We start from the raw sequence: 19,580 nt of genomic DNA, 5'->3' as shown, positions 1-19,580 counted from the left end.
ATGATACAATTGACAAAGTAACATATAATCACAATTGAAGTACATACAAAAATTGACAACATTATAAAATTACAATAGACAATTATCAAATCGAAATATAAATGATTGAAAGCTAGGAGGGAGGGCCAACTGAAAAACAGAGCTTGTATAATGTAGGCCCCCTAATATTGATTACTTAATATTGATTCTTTACATTTGTTAAAAACTAAGATTGCTTTGAATATCTTAACATGTGACAATTTGGCGATGGCAAAAGCACTTGAGACCTCTTTAACTAATCACGACTTGAAGACTACTCTTTTCATCTTCCCTTTTAGAAACGGCATAGGCCTATAAGACACAATACAAACAATGCTTTGTTTTTAAGTGATATCGATTGTGATATCGATACTTTATTGAGCGCAATGTATCGTCTCAGATTTGCGCTTGCTTGATTCGCTGAATCCTTCGCGTCACGAGCGCGTAACAAAATGAATACATTAATGAATTTGCCAAGTTGACCTTTGTCATTGCGCTGATGTGCGTATTGTCTAATACACGTACAAAACCACAGTCGACGAGGGAGCATCGTACGAAATTAATATTAATGAGGGCTTATTTTAGCTTCTAATGGATTAAACAAAATGGCGATAGCTTCGGGGGCTTGACCACGGCAATCCGGCACGGCAAAAAAAATCGATCCCCACTAAATCCTATGAAACTGTTTCCACTTCAACGGTGCCGTGCCGTATTGTACAACACGGCGTAATTTGCCGGATTTGCAGATCGATCAGCAAGCCATTTTCAGAGCACGGCGCGCGGCACACGGTTTTTTCACTTCTGGCCAATCACAGTCCAGATATATTACGTCATTGCCCACATATTTTCTGATCAAGCGACAAATCGCCTGCGGTGATAGTCTATGGGAGTTTACGTGTTAAATGCAAAATCGCACATACACGTAGGTCTACGTGTATTACCTGCTGAAGAGAGGTGACTGAAGGAGGACTTGATCTTGCAATTCTTGGTCTGGTAAGCAACTAATTAAGAACAAGTGTCATTTCGCATACTGTAGAACCGAGCCCCAGAAAGTAGAGCACAAGAAAATAAGGCCAAATAATATAAGGCCGGCCTGGGATAGGGCCTAACGTTATGATCTAACGAAGATCTAACGTAAGTTAGCTTAGCCTTAGGCTTAGACTCGGTCTAACTCTAACTAGTTCTAGTTAGCTTAGCCTTAGGCTTAGACTCGGTCTAACTCTAAGTTCTAACAAGATATAGGCTCCTATCTAATTTAGATAGGCTAGATGTTTATCCTAGCCTAAGTTACATCTAGATCTAACGTTATAGACCTAATGTTAGAGTCTAGACTCGATAATCAATTAGACTGGCCTAAGTCCTAACGTAATTAGGCCTAGGGCCTACTAAATAAAAAAAAGTTAGGACTTAAAGATAAATGAAAGTAGTTGCAGGAAACACTGATTTCACGAGAAAGTGTGTAAAACCGAGCTTAATTGTCACTATATAATCGATGATCTAGATCTGGTACAATTACATGAACTGAACTTTGTGAAATCTTGAAATCTACGCTGAAAAATGTTCATACTGAAGATCACCAACACAGATAAGCGCACGTGGGACAGTGTACTATTATTATTAAAAATTATTGCTTTGAATGTCGGCCCGACGCTTGACCCAAATCCCGTGCTTATTTGCTAATTTCTCAGCAATTACACAATTTCTTCCGGAATCCTTTGGCACATATTTTTTATTTATACAAACAGACACTTTGGTGGTCATTTCATTGGATTCTGTAGACTGTACGAACTCATTTTGAAATCGTTACCACAACTGGCATTTATCTTTAACTTAGACTTAGTAGGCCTAGAGTCTAACTAACAGTAACATTAGGCCTAACGTTACTAAGTTATAGTTAGATCTAACGTTAGGTAGACCTATAACTAACGTTAACAAAAGTTAGACCTGTACGTTGTTGGTCTAACGTTAGGCCTCAGTAGTCTAGAGTCTACACATAGGTCTAACGTTAGTAACACTAGTACATGTAAGTTAGACCTCTGAACGAATATGATGAATTCCGGGATGAATTATTTATATTAAGATATAGACTAGCCTAGCCTAGTAGGCCTAGTAGTACTTTAGTTTTAGTAGTAGGGTCTATAATAGATGAGAGCTAGGCACTGAGTCGTTTTGTCAGCAGCAAGAGTGGCAGATAGGAGGGTGGCAAGGAATTAATAAGAGGGGATCTGGAGTGGTGAAACTTGGGTAGCCTGAACTGAAAGAAGTTAGACCGATTGCTCAGTTTGACCATATTTTTGTGGGACCCTCTGGTCGATCTGTTCTAGATCGAAACAAATGGTGGAAGGCTAAGGAGTAAGGCTAACTTAGTTATTTCCCACAAACTCTCTGGAAAAGACTAGGCCTACGAATAAATAATGTAAAAACCTAGACTCTAAGTCCTCCCCATATGACGTCATACTTAGGCTTAGCTAATTAACGTTAGACATTGTTTTCATTGAAATATAGAGTCTAGGCCTAGTCACTAAATTTAGGCTACTATAATTTTGGAGAGAACTTGCATTAAAAAAAGTTATTGTTTCTAGTTTGTCAAAAATTGTCAGTCTGTTATTATGTAAAGGATTTTAAAATGAGCGCACTTTCCTTTATCCAGGGGCAGCTCAATCGTGGGGCGATGGGAAGGGGTTCGGGTTGGCACTGGTTTGCCCGAAATAGAAATCCCCCAGAACAAAAGTGACCCCTTTTCAATATGAAATATGTCCTTTGTGTGCTGGCATAACTTTTAAATCTGCACATTTCTGTTCCAAAAATTGATTGCTTTATTTGTGTAATTTCATTCTTTTTTCATTGGTTTATTTCTTATTTGGTTTTTTTTTTTTTTTGGGGGGGGGGGGGCTGAAGTGATTGGGTACGTATACTATACAGAGAAGACATAATTTGCTGACATTTTATTCAACAAACATTTCATCCCTAAAAAAACATTATATGGCTTAGCTTATAGGCTCTCATGGAGGCAAAAAATTGTGCCTCTATCTTTTTTTTTCTTAACATGACCCTATGTTTACATGTACTTTTCAAATGATAAAAAATTATTATTTCAAGCTCTTGAAGGAATTTCTAGACGATCACTTTTCTCTACAACTAAGCAAAATCATTTCAATTAGGAGAATTTCTATTTGTGCATTATAAAAATTGGACCCTGATCAGCAAGCCTGCCAGTTACAATGTAAATGTAAGAAATTGCTGATTGGGCACTGGCCTTTCACTAATCGCTTTTGCAATTCTTTAAACCTTTATTATTATTATTTGCTAACAAAATTTATATGGAATGTGTTGCATGACAGATAACCAACATGGAGGAAGCCCTTATCCTAGAAGTGTAGAAAAATCCATTCCTGTATGACAAGAGATTGGAGATGTTCAAGGATACAGAAGTAAAAACATGATGTATGACATGACATTGGGCGTCAGCTTGTAATCTCAGGTTGGTATCATTTTACGTCATATTAATTTTTTTCAAACTTCACGATTTTTTCACTATCAATTTGAAGAAAAATATTGAACAATGTAAAAAAGTTATATTTGTATGTGGATGTTTGAAAGCAAATCAAGTTCACAATCTAACAACTGTAGCTAACTTCTGGTTGTTGTAATTCAATGAATACCAATGGTAAGTTTTGGTCATTATGGCCATTTTTGAAATTGTTTGCACATGTGTAAAATAGTCTGGTGTTAAAAAAAAATAACAAATTAAATGAGACACAAGAGCAAGGGTATGTAAATGCAGAAAGAGACCTTGCTTTGTGATGTGGACCAAAAAATATATACCAACCCCTCCTCACAAATACGTAATATAAATATCACGTCACTTTTACAAGCAAAAAAAAATGGAGGCAAAATTCTTTACTATCAAAAGCATGTTGTCCAATTTCACATTGAAATATTTCGGGGGGGGGGGGTGGGTAGGGCTTGAAATGAGTCATAAACAGAAATGAAAATTTTCAGAGGTTATAGGAATTAGATTTCGTGTTGTTTTTTCATTATTTTAAGGTGACGTAGCGAGTTGAGGGACAACTTCCTAAAAAACGACAGAAATGGAGAGGAAGAGTGGTGACGGAGCTCCCTCAAATGCAGCACGTAAATACAAGTACAGTGAGGCAATGGAATTCCTACTTCCCCACATACATAATCGAGAGTAAGATATTCAATATTTTGTTTTCTTATCCCAGGGAAGAGAGAATATGTGTATATCAATTTGAATTCATGCAAAGAAATGTATTTTATAAATATGAATTCTGATATTGTGCTTCACTTAACCCAGGTTTAGTTTCTGGGTTCTGACAGGAAACGGTCGGGCAACAGCTATGGTATTAATTTGCACTTTGTGCACTCTGCAGGGCGGATATGAGCGCTCTCATACAAACTATACAAATCATTTTGAATTATACATTGATGATTGGCTCATTCTCTCATGTTTACATTAACCCGTTTCCTGTAATTATACATCCACATTTTCATTCAATATGATTTATCATATTTGTACTTGACTACCTGTGTAAAATAGTACAGGTTAATGGGTGTTGCATTTCCTTGAAGTGAGAGCCATTTGCCTTCAGAAAACTACCCTTAAAAAAATGTAATATAATAAAATAAAACTAAAGATGTTTCGAATATTAATGAAGTAAAGAACAGACAAACTGTATCGACTTGGTACATGAGAGTCGATTTTTTTTAGTATTCATTATTATGAGTAAAACATATGAAATAAATTTGAACATATGATTTTTCTGTCAGCAGAACAAGTTCAATCTTGGATCCTGTGTTTGATGTGGACACACCAGGAGAAGCCTGTACCAAGCAGGAAGAAACTGAGCAGGAGAATGGTGGGTGACATCTGTCCACAACGTGGGTCAGTCTTCCTCGTCATCATCCTCAGGCACGTCCGCAACATCAGTCCAGTCTTCAAGTCCCAACTTCACTTCAAATCGAGGACACAATGTTGCAGTATTTTCAAAGCACTGATAGTCATGGTGACAACATAACTGTAGATAAATTTTTCTCCAGCTTGTCCCCCATTGTCCCACACTGTAAAAGTTACCTCAATGCCAGCTCCATTGCTATGAGGTTAAATTTCGGTCGTCTGAACATTGAACATACTATAGGAATTAAAGTTTTTGTGTCATCTAACTCCAAGTCGATTCTTATTGATGTTATAAACATCTCACAATTTAAGAATCCAAATATGTTTCGTAGATTAAAAAAAAAGTTAACGGAAAATGCTCTAACTTGCTATGCTCCACCGCTAAAAAGAGAGCTGATATCTTATTCCCTCTGACCATGGAGCTAATAGCTCTATGCTCTGACATCACTCAATACTCTTTCGATTGTAACATAAAAGATGCAATGTCAGACATGCAGCATCACCAACAAATTAAAAGCGGTGTATATATGATTACATCTGAATTACTTATGATAAATCCATATGAAATAAATCATTTGCAGGAAATCTACAACTTTAATGACTGATATCGTATTATAAACAACGACACCATTAAATGTGTTATTCTAATTTCCACTTGAATTTTTCACTTTGACATCTCCATAGGCAGCGGAAGCGGGGACAGGTCCCCCCCCTAAATTTTTAGTTGATAACCTTTATTTTATTTTTTGGCTTCCACCGCCAATGTACATCTCCCATTGTTACAGTTGCAAGTCAGTCTCAATTTGCAGAAATTACGATTGTGAAGGATTATGATCTTCCTCTTTTGTAGATCTGGAAAATATCGTCTGAGCATGTTCACCATTTATTAAAAATATATTTATTTCTTAAATTATACTTGAATTTAAATTCAGGATTTGTTCACAGATAAGAGAAGTTGAGCATTTTGCACATCACATAAATTTGGTTCATGCAAATACATGTATTAACATGATCACTAGTAATGCACTATCAAATATCAACACATGAAACCAGTTACTGTGAAAATAAAAATGATGGGTACTGGACGGAACGTTTCTGGACTAATGTTTTATTTTGGAAACAGAGATCTAGGATTGTTTGAAATATGACAAAATGTTAGAAACAAAATTTCATCTCTAAACAGAATGGCAATGACACTCCTGTTGCCTGTTTCATAGAGAGGTACAACTATCATAACTTTGTCTTTAATATGGCGCAACATCCAATTATAATTGTGGTTTCCATGGTAGTTGCCATAATGTTAAAGTACTTTTGAAATGGGCCCCTGGACATGAAGAATACTGACAAAAGAAAGTTGATTGTGAAATAAAAAGAATACATTCATCTTCAAGAAATTTTTTGACGCCCCATGCATTTTTTGTTGTTTATAAATCTCGTATTATTTTTTTCTGTAATAAATTAATGAGCATCACTTTTTTTTCAACAACAAATATAATGTAGATTGCTGAAGAACCTAAAATATATTTGGAGCTGAACTAAACTCAAAATAAAGATGTCGACAAAATGAAGTCCAGTGTTGCTCTTATTTATTGGGCCAGACCTCACTTGGCATTGCTTTTAAAAAACAAGTCCACCCCAACAAAAAAGTTGATTTGAATAAAAGAGAAATATCCAACAAGCATAACACTGTAAATATCATCAAATTCAGATGTAAAATAAGAAAGTTATGACATTTTAAAGTTTCGCTTAATTTTCACAAAACAGTTATATACACATCCTGATCGGTATGCAAATGAGGAGACTGATAACGTCATTCGCTCACTATTTATTTTGTATTTTATTTATATGAAATATGAAATGCAATTTTCTTCTCATTGTCAAGAGAAACAACAATTAATTCCTCCCTGAACATGTAGAATTAGCATTGGTTTAGTCAAGTTGGTCATTATTGTCAAATAAATGAAATATTGTATTTTTCAAACAATAAAAAAAAAGAAATAGTAAGGGACATTTTTCTTGGGTGGATTTGACCTTTAAACAAATAATATACCGTATTCAAATATGTTCAGAAATAATTTCGTATAACCAATTTAACTAATAGAAACAGAGAGAATAGAAGAATCAAGAAAAGTGGAAGAACTAAGGGTGAAAGGTGAACCAATGAGCACGAGGTCATGAATGAAGAAGAATGTTCTGAATATAAATGAGAAGACAATAGAAACATGTGGAGTTGTAATGGCATTAGAATCTGATATATAAACTAAGGAGTAAGGAATGAGATAAACTAAGGAATGAGATGAACAGGTGACAATGGCATAGAAATGGGAAGTGAAGTATGGAAAGCAAAGTGTAAAATAAAAAGATTAATCATGACAAAATTCAATTACATTTAAATAGAACGATCAATTCCCGTATAGATATGAGTGAATAACAAAGAATATTTGTGTCTGTCCAATGAGCAGTCCGTCAGATTGATGCTTCTTGGTGGAATTCAAGACAAGATTAATTTATACATAGGACATAGATACACGAAAATCCTTAAAAATTACTTCTTGCCACGCCTGAAGCAGGCTTCTTTGCCTTGGGGGTTTTTCATGGGTACATTGGACGGTTTTTGCCTGCTGGACGGGATCCGTGCACGGCTTTATTGCCGTGCCGTGGGGCAGTGGAAACTGGAAAACAGCACGGCGTGTCGTATGCCGTGCCGGAATGCCGTGCACGGTCGCCGTGCCGGATGCGGTGTAAACGGGCCTTAAGTCGGGCTTCTAAAATTATTACACATTTAAAATATGTTATACTAGTACTATAACAATCAAGCTAAGAAGTGACTGTAAGGACTACTTCTTCAAAGAAACAAACAAAAATCAACCTTGAGCGGCCGATCGGGGAAAGTATGGATGAAAAAAAAAATTCGCCACCCCCCTCCCTATTGGCGGAAGCTTGATCCGCCCCTGATTGTATAACGTGCTATAAGTTCAAAATGCTTCGTTCATACGTTCATATAATAATAAAAAATCCACTTCACTCCCCTGCTTTATTGAGTGTTTTTAAATGCGTTTTCTATAACGCTGTACACGCTTTTATCAAAGTAACATGGTTAGGTCTCCTTATTGTTAAAGGACAAGTCCACCCCACAAAAAGTTGATTTTAATAAAAAGAGAAAAATCCAACAAGCATATAACACTGAAAATTTCATCAAAATCGGATGTAAAATAAAAAAGTTATGACATTTTTAGGTTTCGCTTAATTTCACAAAACATATGCAAATGAGGGGACTGATGACATCAATCACTCACTATTTCTTTTGTATTTTATTACATGAAATATGTAATATTCTAATTTTCTCCTCATTGTCCTGTAAATTAAAGTTTTATTCCTCCCTGAACATGTGGCATTACAATTGTTATAATATTTTATTGTTCAGTTAAGTTGGTCCTTGATGTCAAATTGGTTAAAAATTGAAATATTGTATAATTAAAACAATAAAAACAAAAGAAATAGTGAGTGATGGACATCATCGACTCTCTCATTTGCATGTCACTGAGTTGTGTATATTCATGTTTTGTGAAAATAAGCGAGACTTTAAAATGTCATAACTTTCTTATTTTACATCCGATTTTGATCAAATTTTCAGCATTATGCTTGTTTGATTTTTCTCTATTTATTCAAGTCAACATTTTTCTGGGGTGGACTTGACCTTTAAGTTTTCTCGCTTGGTCTCTAGAAACGTTGGCATATTTTCCGGGGATGCCGCCATAAACGTCAAGCCTGCATGGTTGCAACCGCATAGCCAGGATTTAATTTTGGAGGGGGCGGTAAGTGCACGCGAAGCGTGCAAACACTTACAGAGCGCGCTCCCCAGGGTGCAGGGAGTTTTGATATCTCATCAAATTTGAATCAAAAGAAGACGTCTCTTGCGTCTCTAATACCCTTATCAACTCAAATTCATTTGACTTGATGTGATCAAAAACAAAACCTTTTTTCAAAAGAAAAGATGAGCGCCCCCAAAATGGGAAAAGATTGAGGAATTCAAAATAATCCCTCTTACCGCGCGAAGCGCGAAAGCTAAGACGTTTTATGAAAAGAAATTGAGTACAGAAGTGGTATAAAATGACTACCTTAGTCACATCAGATTTGATTGTAAAAACTTTAGCCACATTAGATTTCTTTAACTTGCAAAACAGAGTAGATGCGGGTATATGCAGGGAGGAAATATTTCTTCCCGCCAATGGCGTTGAAGCTCTGAATTTTAGAAATTTCTCTGAAACTTTAACCTGCTCTAATTTTGATATTTCTATAAATAATACGAAGAAAAATGTTGCTCAAAATGTGAAAGGGATGATACCCGGATGATGCAAGCTTGAAGAGGGTCTTTTCCTTTCCCATGCACGCGAAGCACGGAAACTTCTATGAGTTATTTTGGAAGAAAAAAATTTGTGTAATTTCGCTCATAATATTAAGCGCTTCCTTTTGTATGATTAAGAAACTTCTGTGATATTCAAAATTTCAAATCAATGGCGCAAAACAGGACAATAGATGGATGTGCAGCGATATGAATTTAGAATAAAGTTTCATCGTACCAACGTTTGCATATAGCACGGCACGAATTCAATGCTCCCCCTTTGAGCAGATACTTTGCCAAAAAATTGCTTGCTGGAAAGCGGAAGAAATAGCATTTGGGGACTTCGGGATCGGGTGACGGTATAAAAGTTTACCCCCTCTGAACAGAAGAGCCGAAATTTTGTGTCAGTGCAAATAAAAAAAATACTTCTCATACTCTTTACACCCATGTATACTTTATAATTTCTGGCAAGAATGCAATTCCAATGGCCGGGAAGGGGAAAAACGGAGTAGAAAAAAAGGAGTAGGAAACAAAGTGGAAAGGCAATTTTGATATTTTGTATGAAGAGAGAGAAGAACATCTAGTTTAGGTTTTTATTCTTTTGACAAAAAAGAAAGAAAAAACAATAAAGCTATGCCCTTCTTTCCTTTTCTCCCTTCCCTTTGTCTTTTTCTCCCTTTTTCCCTTTTTTTTTTTTTTTTTTTTTTTTTTTGGGGGGGGGGGGGCGACCGCCCCCACCGCCCCCCTGGCTACGCGCCTGCATGGTTGCTTTACTCGTCCCCACAACCCTTGCCCTAACATTTTATTATAGTGTTCAGAAAATACCGTTTTCATAAATGTTGATACTAATAATTATGTTCCTTCGGAAGGAACATAAACCTTCCACCGGAGCTGTGGCTAGCACCTTCTAAATATTTCCCCCGCTCGGTTGCTTCGCTCTCTGGCCCTGCTTCCCCTGTTGAAAAATTCCTGGCTAAACCATCGCTTTGGGGACAAGTTTGATCTATTAAATGCAAACACAAAAGGATAACCTTTAACATCCAGGCGGAACATCTTTAGCCATTATCAGCATAATAATAGATGGTGAAATAGAGGGATATTTCACTTTTTTGTTTTTCTTGGCAAAAATTGAATCGAAAGTTTATCGAAGGATGTGAAAAAGAGGAAGTGGAGGGGGTTTATAGTCAATTGTCTGGCATGGTATTGATACATAGGAAATAACGTTTAAGAGATAATGTAATTTCATTTTTCTCATATGTCAAGTCAACTTCAAAAGCAACTGAATTTTAGTAAATCAAATAGGCATACGGAGAAAATCTCATTGAAATCGGATATAAGATAGGTAAAAAAATTGTGGAATTTAAAGTTTGTTTATTTTAGCAAAACACATATCCGCAACCTCATAACTGCAGGTGGAAACTAGATATCCAAAAATGGACTTCAAAAAAGGGGTTAAAACAAAATCAATTAGAAAGAAAAAGGGTAAGAATTTAGTACCCTCATGGATTAAATCGATTTCTGCATTTCATTGATATCAATTGTACATATTTGTAAACATATCAGTATTCATATTCCACAAATCATTAAAGTACATTCAATAATAAATAATTTCAGTTGACCACAAAATACATCAACTACACGAAATATGCAGATGTTTATGGTACAAGTAAAATTAAAAGGTGGAGGCGTCTATATATTTTGGCTCTCATTATTTTCCCCGTCACCCACAATTAATAATCAAATAAATTTATATTATAAAACCTAATCATATCAAAACATCTTTTTATCGTGTGAGTTAAGGAAGAACCCCCTTATTGCTAGTTGTCTTGTGAATAATTTACTAATAGGAAAGTATCGCATTTCATATAAAAGAGTACTTTATCCTGTTATATCATGTATTCATTATGTGCAGTATTTTTTCGTGCTTGAATTAACGAACAAGAGAAATATTCAAATTCAGTGTAAAAAGCACCACGTGCAATAGAAGAGCCTTTCAAATTGAAAACTGCAATTCTATGAAACTTACAATGATAATTTTCACTTCCTGCTTTATGAAAACGGTATATGACAATAAAATTTATTGTGAAGAATTGATGTGAAATTACAATTAAAATATTGCGTTTTTAAGAAAATTACGATTTTATCACTTAATTTTAAAAATGGAATAGCAATCAAAGACACAGCCCTATATCATTTTTCTGTAAGGATTCGATCAGATTAAACACAGTTAATAATATTAGTATATCAGCATTGGAAATTGATTTTGAAGAAATTTTCATTTTTTAATATTTACATTATTAATGAAAATGGGTCTTTACAAAATATCATACACCACCTCAACAAACAATACAGAGGAAATGACTGATTTCTTTAAGGCCTACATCAGAACAGATGAATAAGCTCCCACATCAAAGATCGTGATATTCTTGATATGGAAGCGTCGTGGTGTAGTGGTTCTCACTCTCGACTCCTAATCAAAGGGTCGTGTGTTCGAATCCACACTTTGCCACTGTCCACCCAGGTGTTAAATGGGTCCCCGTATGATGCCGAGCAATTGAATCTCGGAACTCTTGTTGGAATGTTCCGCAGGGAGTGGAGAAAGTGCATACGTTGTTTGCGGGCATGCCATAATCCGATGACCGGGGTAATAATTTATTTGTTAAGCGCTTAGAAACGTCGTCGTTCCGATGTATTAAGCGCTATACATAAAAGCGGATTATTATTATTTCATGTTGATTTTTTCTTCAATGATGGGAAACGTGCGAGGGTGAGAGTGTGATGCTTTGGTGTGATGTTTGGTGTGAGGTGCGCACGCGCCCGTGTGTGTGAGTGTGTGTGTGGGGGGGGGGTGAGTGCTATGTGAGGGATCTTCATGAATATGCATGATTGGGCGTAGTAAAAGGAGTACAGGGGTAACGTGTAATGCGTGTGTGTGTGTGTGTGCGCACTGTTAAAAAACGTAATTTTACAGAAAAAAGAAGATTTTGCAGAAAGCAATAACAGAATCATTCTGTAAATTCATAAAACAGGAATTTTTCTGCAATTTAACAGAACAGGTCTGTTTAAAAAGGGGAAAAGGTTGTTTTATTTAAGGAAATTTGTAAGATTCTATGTATACACAAAATACAAATTTCCTGTAAGATTACGCAATCTGGTAAGATTACAGGTGTTCTCGAGACTCTGCTGCAGGAACTTCTATTATTTTAAGGATAAATTTTCTAACAGTGTGTGGGGGGGGGGGGTAAAAGCGCACGCGCGTGTGGGGGATGTTTCTGTGTGTGATAAAAAGATCAATATGCTATTTCTCTTCCATCTCTTACCTGTTTCCATTATGACTGATATAGAAAAATAGGGACTTCAAAACCTCTCGAAATTTCTAAATTGAGTTGATATAAAATCAAAACAAACTACAGTATATAAAAAATAACTTGTATGAATAATTATCTCTTATTTTTTAATGATCTCTGAGTACTCTTTCGTTCCAGTTGACAGAAGTACACAAGTTTCATATTCTTTTTAAAAATAATTTCATAACATTAAGAGAACAATTTATTCAGATAAAATATACATATACACTCACATATCGGATAATCATACACGCACACCCCAAACGGAAAAACCAAGACGTAGATAATTTATTCAATACACAATTTCCTGATTTACATAGTGATCATGATTTCCTCAAACACACTTCATAATACAGTACACTCCGGTCGGTCATTATTTAAAGGGGAAGTTCATCCTAAAGAAAAGTTTATTGAAAAAATACCAGAAAAATGATAAAAATATTGGTTAAGGTTTGAGGAAAATCTATCAAAGATTAAGAAACTTAATAGAATTCCTTTTTTTTTTATTTGTGGCGTCATGTTAAAGCATCTGCCCCATTTGTTTTGTAATATAAATTGCATAAATTTCATTTTTTTAATGATGACTTTTTAAATATTTTCTTTTTAGAAACGTGTGTGAAATGATTTAACTATTGATATACCGAAGGTACAATAAAAGCCACTTTCGATTTTCTGAGAAAACAAAAACTTATTGATGTTTTACCATATGATATGTCGGAAAGCTGCTCGCTTATGACTTCACAAATCACATAATTAAACTTATAATAACGTTTTCATTCTTTGATGGATTTTCCTCAAACCTTTGGCAATATTTTGTATTATTTTCTGCTATTTTTACAATAAACTTTTTGTCAGAGTGAACTTCCCCTTTAAAACACAAACCGGTGGGGAGGAAGCCTCAGCACAGATAGGGAACCAATAGCTAAGACAATATCAAACAATAAACAACTGTTGTAAAGAGCATTAAACGTCAAGTATACACCCCCAACAAAAAGTACATCTGTATAAGAAGAGAAAAATCAAACAAGCATGCGAATTTAATTAAAATCGTTAGAATCTTAATAGTTAACTCAAAACAGTTATCTGCCAAAATTGTGGTATGCAAATGAGATTCTATTTTGGGACAGACTTGGCATACATGATTCAATGACTTTTGAATGCCAAACTAGGCCCGTATTGCTTGAAGGCCTGCTATTCAAATTCAAAACTGTTGCAATATACTTTTTAAAAAAGCCCAAGAATTATGAAAATGAAATCTAATGAATGATGTTCTGCTGTCAGATATTGATTAGTTAGTGAATGGCAAACATATTATTTTTGGCCATAGTGAAAATACCAATCTGATAGATTGTGTACCACACAACTTACGAGGAGAAAGAGAGTACACATCCCTAAATTGTGTGCAATTTCCTGGTCGACATTGGTCCACCAGCCGATCTTAGTGAAATTAAAGCAGGAAATATTGGGCGCAAACGAATACCAGGCAAACAAACTTCATTTTCCTTCAAGTACTTTGAAACAATCACGCACATAATTATGACATTTAAGAGAATGGCACTTGTACAAGCTTGATTTATATCCGACATTACAGGTTAAAGATGGGCACGCATAGTTACATGTAATGGCATGGCAACCGGACAAGTTGCTAAGGTGGCAGGAAACCGACTTTAATAAAGGAAGGAAACTGGCCGGGTTAAGAAGTGTTTGATCGACTTTTCAATAATCTTCTTTAGACGAACAATCACCATCTATGGCATCATTTGTCATGTTTATAGCTGATAGCTTGGTTTCAGGTTAATATGTTTTACTAGTAGGGCCTGTATGAGGTAAATAAATTGTAGGCCCTAATATGAAAGCAATATGGTTATTTATAAATAAATGTTTGGCAAAAAAACCTATAATTGAAATAATGAAGATGATGATCCACGGCATTTATATTGCGCCAATATTTCTGTTCAAAAGCATTCATAGGCGCAGGTTCATCCAATAAGTTAATTACTACGCATTTGCTGAAATAAGTGGGGTTTGAGGCACAATTGAAGAGTTCTACGCTGTCAATTTCACGAAGCAAAAAAGGGAGGTTTCAAAGGCATGAAGCAATAGATGAAAAGGCACGGTCTCCATACCCCTTTAATTGCGTGATGAGTACATGAAGAGCGACACCAGTAACAGGGGAGCGCATTTCGGGACGCAGACGGCGTTGTTCTATATAATATTTAATATTAGGGATGATAGGGATATTAGGGTTTTCCTTTTCAGTTTTGAATTTGTGACGTCATATTTCAGCATTATGTCCTGTGATAAAAAAAAGTATGTAAATTGTTATTTTCAAATAGTATTTTTTTTCGCTTCGTAAAAAGGTGAAAAAATCTTGTGTCTAAACTATATTGAATGCAGGGAAATATCCCTGGTTTATTTTGCGAGGATTTTACATTATACGTGTGTGACATCACACAATTGTAATAATTATGAAACTCGCATATATGATTAAAGTTCCGTGAAGTTCACCAACCATAATTCTTTGCTTTTACTATAATTACGTAAAATCTCTCTGACGCCTCTGTGAGTATACATGATAAGTTTATGCAAATTTGAATGCGATACCTCAAGGCATTCAAATCAGTTTTTAATATTTGAGTTCCCCTGGCATATAGGCCTATCTTGCAAAAAGTATAATGTAGACTCAACCTACGATATTGCGTTAAATTATCAAGGGCAGTTTCAACAGCAATATCTCCCTCATCACTTTTAAGATGGTGTTTTGATATTTGATAAATTATTTATTAGATTTTGTTTAATTCCTGTATTGTTTCTTTTGTGTTTTAGCTGTCAACATAGACATGACTGTAGTAACCAACCACCCTCTTTTGGACCCCTTTAACACTGATGATCAGTACATCAGCATCTACCTTGGACAAGAACATGCTACTCTAAGAGACTCTATTACATTTGACCGTATCACCAAGACTGCAGAGTCCACAGGTCTCCCGAGTTACGAAATGTCAAATGAAGCTCATGGTAAAAGGTTTCATTTCCGACAACCACAGGGTATCAATGCATTGGGTGCATTTCGTATAGGCGTCGAGTATAAAGGAGAAACGCATGATACTTCAACTATTGTCCTCATGCATAATGGTAAGAATAATCCCATTTTGTGAGAATGATGCCCAAAACTGTCACTAATAATGTCCTTTGTTACATCGATAATCAACCACGTAGCCAGGATTTCCTTTTGGAGGGGGCGGTAAGTGCACGCGAAGCGTGCCAACACTTACAGAGCGCGCGAAGCGCGCTCCCTGGGGGGAGGTGCAAGGAAGGGGGATTTTACCCCTTCCCGCGCGGAGTGCGAAGTTTTTGATATCTCATCAAATTTTTAATCAAAAGAAGACCTCTCTTGCGTCTCTAATAACCTTATCAACTCGAATTAATTTGAATTGCTGTGAATAAAAACAAAACCTGTTTTCAAAAGAAAAGATGAGCGCCCCAAAATGGGAAAAGATTGAGGAATAGCGAAAGCTAAGACGTTTTATATATATATATATATATAAAAGAGAACAGCAGTGTTATAAAATGCCTACCTTAGTCACATCAGATTTGATTGTATTAACTTTAGGTCACATTGAATTTCTTTAACTCGCAAAACAGAGTAGATGCGGGTATATGCAGGGAGGAAACATTTCTTCCCGCAAATGATGGCGTTGAAGCTCTGAATTATAGAAATTTCTCTGAAACTTTAACCTGCTCTAATTTTTATATTTCTTAAATAATACGAAGAAAAATGTAGTTCAAATGTGAAAGGGATGATGCCCGGATGATGCAAACTTAAAGAGGGACTTTCCTTCATTCACGCGAAGCACGGGAACTTCTGTGACTTATTTTGGTAGAAAAAAGTTTTTGTAATTTCGCTAATGATATTAACCGCTTCCTTTTGTACGATTAAGAAACTATTTAGTTATTTATTTATAAGTCTGTTTTTAGTAGGGTGGCTCCATCAGTAATTGATATAATGCTGTCCTTGAAGCCGTACATATTTCAGTGATATTCAAAATTTCGAATCAATGGTGCAAAACAGGACAGGAGATGGATGTGCAGCGATATAAATTTAGAATAAAGTTTCATCGTATCAACGTTTGCATATAGAACGGCACGAATTAAATGCCCCCCCTATGAGCAGATACTTTGTCAAAAAATTGCTGTCTGAAAAGCGGGGGAAATAGCATTTGGGGACTCGGGGATCGAGTGACGGTATAAAAGTTTACCGGGAGTTTACCCGCTCTGAATAAAAATAGCCGAAATTTTGAGTCAGTGCAACAAAAGAATACTTCTCATACTATTTACACCCATGTATACTTCATAATTTTTGTCAAGAATGCGATTCCCATGGCCGGGAAAGGGAAAAAAGGTGTGGAAAACAAAGGGGAAAGGCAATTTTTACATTTTTTCCGCGCAGAGCGCGGAAGCAAAATTTTGTATGAAGAAAGAGAAGAACATCTCGTTTAGGATTTTATTCTTTTGGCAAAAAAAGGAAAAAAACAATAAAGCTATACCATTTTCCCATTTCTCTCTTCGCTTTTTCTTTTTCTCCCTTTTCTCCTTCTTTTTTTTTCTTTTTGGGGGCGATAGCCCCCACCGCCCCCTGGCTACGCGCCTTTCGAGAATATACATGTATATGTGACTTTATATTCAATATTAGTGTGCCCTTTGTCGTTTTAAATGATAAAAAAAATCACTTGATTAGAAATGCAAGATGGTGAGCATTCATTGTCAAATTGTGGCCATATCCATGGCAACTGACATATTGCTTATGTAGTAATTTTACGTCAGGCGCGTATTCATGAATTTGTACTCCGGGGGCCCGACCTAATTTTTGCACCCCTGTGAACTTTTCGGAAAATGTCGCCCCCGCCAGGCAACTTTAGGTGTCTTAAATACATGTTGAAATATCTTATTTCATAATCACGTGAAAAAATGTCATCGAAGATCACTATTTTGTAATGGGTTCATGAAAAAAATATCCATGAATATGTTGTAATACCACTTATTAAAAAGAATAAATGCGACCAGAAAGCATAGAATTTTAAACACTTTGCCTTTTTGGGGTTTTAATTTAGTTTAAATTTTCGTCAGAGTAGGCCTTACTAAAATTATGTGACCGGGAGCTGTAATTTCTTTACCAGGGGCGGATGTAGCTTTTGGCAATGGGGGGGGGGGGGGTATTTCAATCTGTATGTTTCCCGATCGGACATTTTAAGCACTAACTGTAACCGTGAACTTGATGGATATACGTACATCGCAACAATTGATTCGAGCGCGAAGCGAGAGATGAAAATTTGTGATAATCTGACTAAAATTTGGAAAGTCTAAAAGCACAAGAACAGGATGGGTATCTATCTCAGTAGATATTTTGTCCAAAGTTGGACATTCTAAGTACTTTTCTAACCATGACCAGGATCGTCACCTAACTATCAATTGATGGTAGCGCGAAGGGCGACACGAAAACTTTTGATATTCTGACCTAAATTTTTGTATTTCTTAGCACTTTTGGTGATCAAGAACTGGATGGGCATCTAACTATACATTTGCTGCAAGCATGAACGCCAAACTAATGTGAAACATGAATTTGGCGCCCCCGGTCAAACACGAAATTGGAGCACAAAGGTCGAATATGAATTTAGCGCCCCCTCCCTAGGTTGAAAATGAAATTGGCGCCCCCAAAGGTCGAATATAAATTTGGCGCCTAAGGACAAACATCGAATTGGTGTTCCCTATGTCTAACATCAATTCGGCTTCCCTTGTCGAACATCAATTCGGCGCCCCTCGGTTGAATATCAATTCGGCGGCCCCCTGTCGATCATCAATTCGGCCCCCATGCAGAACGTCCATTCGGCGCCCCTATATCAAACTCCTATTCGGCGCCCCTATATCAAACTCCTATTCGGAGCCCCTAGGTTGACGATTAATTCGGCGCCCTTATGTCGAACTTCAATTCGGCGCCCCCCTATGTCGAACTTAAATTCGGCGCCCCTAGCCAGAACATCAATTCGCCTCCCCCTAGGCTGAAGATCAATTCGGCGCCCCTATGTTGAACATAAATTAGGCGCCCCCTCCTGTGTCTAACATCAATTCGGCGCCCCTAGGTCTAACATGAATTCGGCGACCTCTTCCCAGTTCAATTAATTCGCCCCCCTATGTCGAACATATATTCGGCGTCCATGGTAGATCATTAATTCAGCGCTGGCCCTAGGTCGAGCATAAATTCAGCGCCCCTTATATCCAATTCGGCGCCAATAGCTAGAACATCAATTGCCCCCTACGTTGAAGATCAATTCGGCGCCCCTATGTCGAACATAAATTAGGCGCCCCCCTGTGCAATTCGGCGCCCCTAGGTCTAAACTCAATTCGGCGCCCTCCTCCCAGTTCAATTAATTCGGCACCCCCCATGTCAAACATCAATTCGGCGCCCCTAAGTAAAAAAATCCAGCGCCCCCTATGTCGAGCATCAATTCGGCGCCCCAATGTCGAACATAAATTCGGCACCCCCTATGTCTATCATCAATTTGGCGCCCTCCCCCGAGTTGAACATCAGTTCGGCGCCCGATCCCCCCAGTCATGCCAGTTGAACGCTGATTCGGCGCCCCTCCCCCCCTTCTTTTTTTTTCCTTCTCTCGTTCCGTCTTTCTCCTTTTCTCTTTCTCTTCTTCTTTCTCTCCTTTTCTCTCCTTTTATTTCTTTCTCTCTTTTCTTCTTCTTTCTGCCCCACTTTCGCATATCGGGGGGGGGGGGGAAGTGAACCCCCCTCCTAGATAGCTTGCAGTCGTCTGTTTTGAGGAGTTTTTAAACATTTGTTTTATATATTTTTAGCTAATAAAAGACATTTAGATACAAAGCGGATCTACTACACCTTATTACTATAGCACGAATATGATTCCGTCTTGGCCTGAAATGCACCAAACTG

At 36.7% G+C, this 19,580-nt stretch overlaps 1 protein-coding gene and 1 long non-coding RNA gene across 2 annotated transcripts in view; both read left to right on the top strand.

Annotated features, from left to right (window-relative positions):
• The first annotated feature begins 857 nt into the window (after positions 1-857).
• LOC135155981 (uncharacterized) lies at positions 858-6,330 on the top strand. Its single transcript, XR_010295103.1, has 4 exons — positions 858-1,011; positions 3,360-3,499; positions 4,066-4,210; positions 4,810-6,330. It is a non-coding gene; the product is annotated as an uncharacterized LOC135155981 (long non-coding RNA).
• A 9,126-nt stretch (positions 6,331-15,456) lies between these two features.
• Positions 15,457-19,580, top strand: part of LOC129272040 (receptor-type tyrosine-protein phosphatase delta-like) — a 52,066-nt gene continuing 47,942 nt past the window's right edge. Inside the window, exon 1 of the mRNA XM_064107068.1 lies at positions 15,457-15,760. Within this exon, the coding sequence (XP_063963138.1) occupies positions 15,466-15,760 (295 nt within the window). The 5' untranslated portion in view covers positions 15,457-15,465. The remainder of the gene's footprint in view (positions 15,761-19,580) is intronic.

Source organism: Lytechinus pictus, chromosome 11 (genome assembly GCF_037042905.1).
Source record: "Lytechinus pictus isolate F3 Inbred chromosome 11, Lp3.0, whole genome shotgun sequence".
NCBI lineage: Eukaryota > Metazoa > Echinodermata > Echinoidea > Temnopleuroida > Toxopneustidae > Lytechinus > Lytechinus pictus.
This window is presented reverse-complemented; position numbering and strand designations above follow the sequence as displayed.